This window comes from Balearica regulorum, chromosome 1 (assembly GCF_011004875.1).
Source record: "Balearica regulorum gibbericeps isolate bBalReg1 chromosome 1, bBalReg1.pri, whole genome shotgun sequence".
Classification (NCBI taxonomy): Eukaryota; Metazoa; Chordata; class Aves; order Gruiformes; family Gruidae; genus Balearica; species Balearica regulorum.
The window spans coordinates 218,895,041-218,898,608 of record NC_046184.1 but is presented as its reverse complement, the minus strand read 5'-3'; the positions used below and the strand labels follow the sequence as shown (position 1 = coordinate 218,898,608).

At 40.4% G+C, this 3,568-nt stretch overlaps 1 protein-coding gene across 1 annotated transcript; it reads right to left on the bottom strand.

Moving 5' to 3' along the window:
• Positions 1-797: 797 nt before the first annotated feature.
• Positions 798-1,791, bottom strand: LOC104639219 (olfactory receptor 51Q1-like). Its single transcript, XM_075742817.1, is given in 5 exon segments — positions 798-886; positions 955-1,515; positions 1,518-1,643; positions 1,646-1,734; positions 1,736-1,791. Coding segments are annotated over 5 exon segments (921 nt in total).
• Between the last annotated feature and the right edge of the window lie 1,777 nt (positions 1,792-3,568).

Genomic DNA, 3,568 nt, shown 5'->3' with positions numbered 1-3,568 from the left:
TGCATGTCTTATTGTCTCTTTTACCATTTCTTGACCCTCCTTTTCATTGCCTTTGACCTTTCCTTTCTCCACTCCAATCTTCTCCCAGGTAAACAAGTTGTGTCTCATTATTTTTGTCTCCATTGGCCCCAGTTCTGCTACATAATTGTCCAAATTTGATATTTCAGTGATGACCTAAGTCATCCTGACCTTACGTGGTATTACTGATGAGGTTACCTAGGTACTGCTTGTGTGGCAAGACTATACTCCCCAAGGTAGACTTGAGCATCCATGAAAAACAACTGGGCAAATATCCATCCAACACTGTTGCTATCAACCATATATAGGTAGGATACAAAGGAGTTTAAGACTGCTTTATTTAGTTCTTGATGGCTTCATAACTGGTGACTGAATGGCTTCTTACTTGGTGAATGCAAACGATATGACTAATCAGATAGGTTTAATCACAGGTTGAATTATTTCCTAGACTGGGGTTTAATTCTTCATTACAATTCTCATTAGAAACACTTGAACAAGATGTGTTACAAACTCAGTGGCCAAGAGAAAAAAAGTCTTGCATATTTAATTTTTTTCCGGAGCCTGAACTCCTTCAGTGGGCAGTGGAAATATAACAAACTTCACAGAGAAAATTCTGTGATAAATCACAGAATAAAGGAGCATGGACAATGATTTAAGTTAATTTGAATATTAATTGCTTCTATCTTCACCCAGAAGTACACATTTAATTAGTAACAATGGTGTACACAGCATAATGAGTTCGTCCCACTAGTTTATGGTGAGCGGTTAGCAAAAGTACTTTACATGCTGTGGTGCCATGGGGAGAAGCTCTTCCTTGGCGTGAAGACCTTGAGGATGCCCCTGTGGATCTCTTTGCTTTTTATAGAATCATAGAATTGTTTTGGTTGGAAAAGACCTTTAGGATCATCAAGTCCAGCCATTATATGTAGATGCTGTAGATGATGGGGTTCAGCACAGGGGGAACCAGCAGGTAGATGTTGGCCAGGAGGACGTGAATGAGAGGGGAAGCATGCTTCCTGAAATGGTAAATCATGAACAAGCCAATCATGGGGATGTACAGGATCAGGACTGCCAGGATATGGCACAGGCAGTTGCTCAAAGCCTTGAGATGCTCCCTCTGGGATGTGATGCTCACAATTGTCTTACAAATCATAATATATGACAAAACAGTGAGCAATGTGTTTAGTAACACTATAAGGATGACAACAGCTAACCTGTACATGCTGTTGAACACGATGTCTGCACAAACCAGCTTGATCAAGTCCTGATGCAGGCAGAAGGCGTGGGAGAGCACATGGGACTGGCAGAAGGGCAACCTTCTCACCAAGAAGAGTGATGGCAGCCCTCCTAAGAGGTATCTGCGCAGAGCAGCCAGCCCAATCCTGCCTATCCTGGCACTGCTGAGGATGGAGGAGTATCTCAGCAGGTAGCAGATGGTTGCATAATGATCAAAGAAGGCCACGGCCAGAAGCACTGAGGACTCCATGAAGGAGAAAGAACAAAGTAAAGCAGAGCAAAACATTCTCTGAAACTGTTTTCCCTGTAGTTGACCCAGAAAACACTCATCACAGTTGGCATTGTAGAGAGAGACGAAACCAAATGGGTGATGGCCACCATGGACAATGGTACATGGGCTCGTGGGGGCTGGGATCGGTCCCGATGGCAAAGAGGATTGTGCAGTTCCCCGCAAGTGATGCAATGTAAATGCAAGTGAAGGATGGAGAGCCAGACGTGGGAAACCTCCAACCCCAGCATGTCTGCCAGGATGAACATGTAACGGGAGGAGTTCGAGCTGTTGACAATCACATGATGGACAAGGCAGCATCTACTCTGACATAAAAAACCCTTAAAAAATAAGTGTACTGCCCACACACTGGTAAACAGACATATGCATACGTATATATGCAGATGATACAAATTTCATAAATTACCTAGGTTCATAGCAGTGGCGAACGAATGTGTTGCTGATTATTTTTCCCTTTCCATTGATGACTATGGGATAAAATATTCATGAATGAGAGAAAAATTTAGACAAAAGCATCAGGGAGTTTTTAAATTTATCAGCTACTTCAATATGTTAGAAGTTCCCAACAGCAATGCTTGTTTTAAAATACTACTAGTTTTTAGAATTATAAATCATGATTAGATCACACATGTCCATCCAGCAGTGAGTTAGACTTCTGCACCCCTGCGATGCAGATTTTGTCTTGGGAAGGTGGATTACTGTACTGAGGGTGTTTTAATTTTTTTCATGGTAAATAAATAACAAAACCTGTAATTGATCATCCAATAGATAATACTTGAATAATGTCTTGGAAAAAAAAATAAATATAAATTTAATGCAAATTTCACTTGAGAGATCAGCAGAGAGAAAGAGCTTTCAGGGACAGAGACCTGCAGAAATAAATCTTGTGGCATGCAGAGTCCCCCATGTATGACTTGTGAAATAGCCTGGACAAGGCAACCAGTGCTTGTGTGCGATACAGGGAACTGGGGACGCAATGCTTGCTGCTTCATGTCTCCCGAATGGAAACCCTCGAATCCCTGCACAACAACAGAGTCACTGCTACAAAGGAGAGATCTTTCCAGGGAAAGGGAGGTCCAGAAACTTCAGGAAGAGCACTGACAATGAACACTGTATAAGATCAAACCTTGCAGAGTTTATGGAATGGAATGGAATGGAATGGAATGGAATGAGAATAGAATAGAATAGAATAGAATAGAATAGAATAGAATAGAATAGAATAGAATAGAATAGAATAGAATGGAATGGAATGGAATGGAATGGAATGGAATGGAATGGAATGGAATGGAATGGAATAGAATAGAATAGAATAGAATAGAATAGAATAGAATAGAATAGAATAGAATAGAATGGAATTAGAATGGAATGGAATTAGAATGGAATGGAATTGGAATGGAATGGAATGGAAGAGAATAGGATAGGATAGGATAGGATAGGATAGGATAGGATAGGATAGGCTATTTCAGTTGGAAGGGACCTACAATGATCATCTAGTCCATATCAAAGGAGAGAGTTTTTTTCTTATTCTCTGGGGAAACAAGTCTCTTAGTGAAGAACTTATTTAGTTTAGACTACGTGATTGGCAAAAGAAAAGCTCGATTGATCTAAAAATTGTCCACCAGTTGGTGCGTGGTTGACAGTGATGACTCTTCAATATAACCCACAAGCACAACGTGACCCAGTGACTGGAAATTGAAGTTACACAGAAATTGGATGTAATGAGACACTGCTAGTTTGCAAATCTGAAAATAAAAAAGGACAGATGACAAATTCTTCATCTGTTGGAACCATAAAGCTAAGAACAGAAATTCTCCTGAGATGTATGCTTTGCCTGAAGCCTATACGATGGGCTTGATGAGTAAATCGGTTATGAAATTCTTCTGGAAGCGTGATGCAGGACGTCAGAACAAATCATCACAGTGTCCCTTTCTAGATCTAATATTGTCTAACTCTCCTATAACTAGGGAAAAAAAGCCCCACATGAATTAACATATTAATTAGAGCAGAGAGAAGGGATTAAACGCT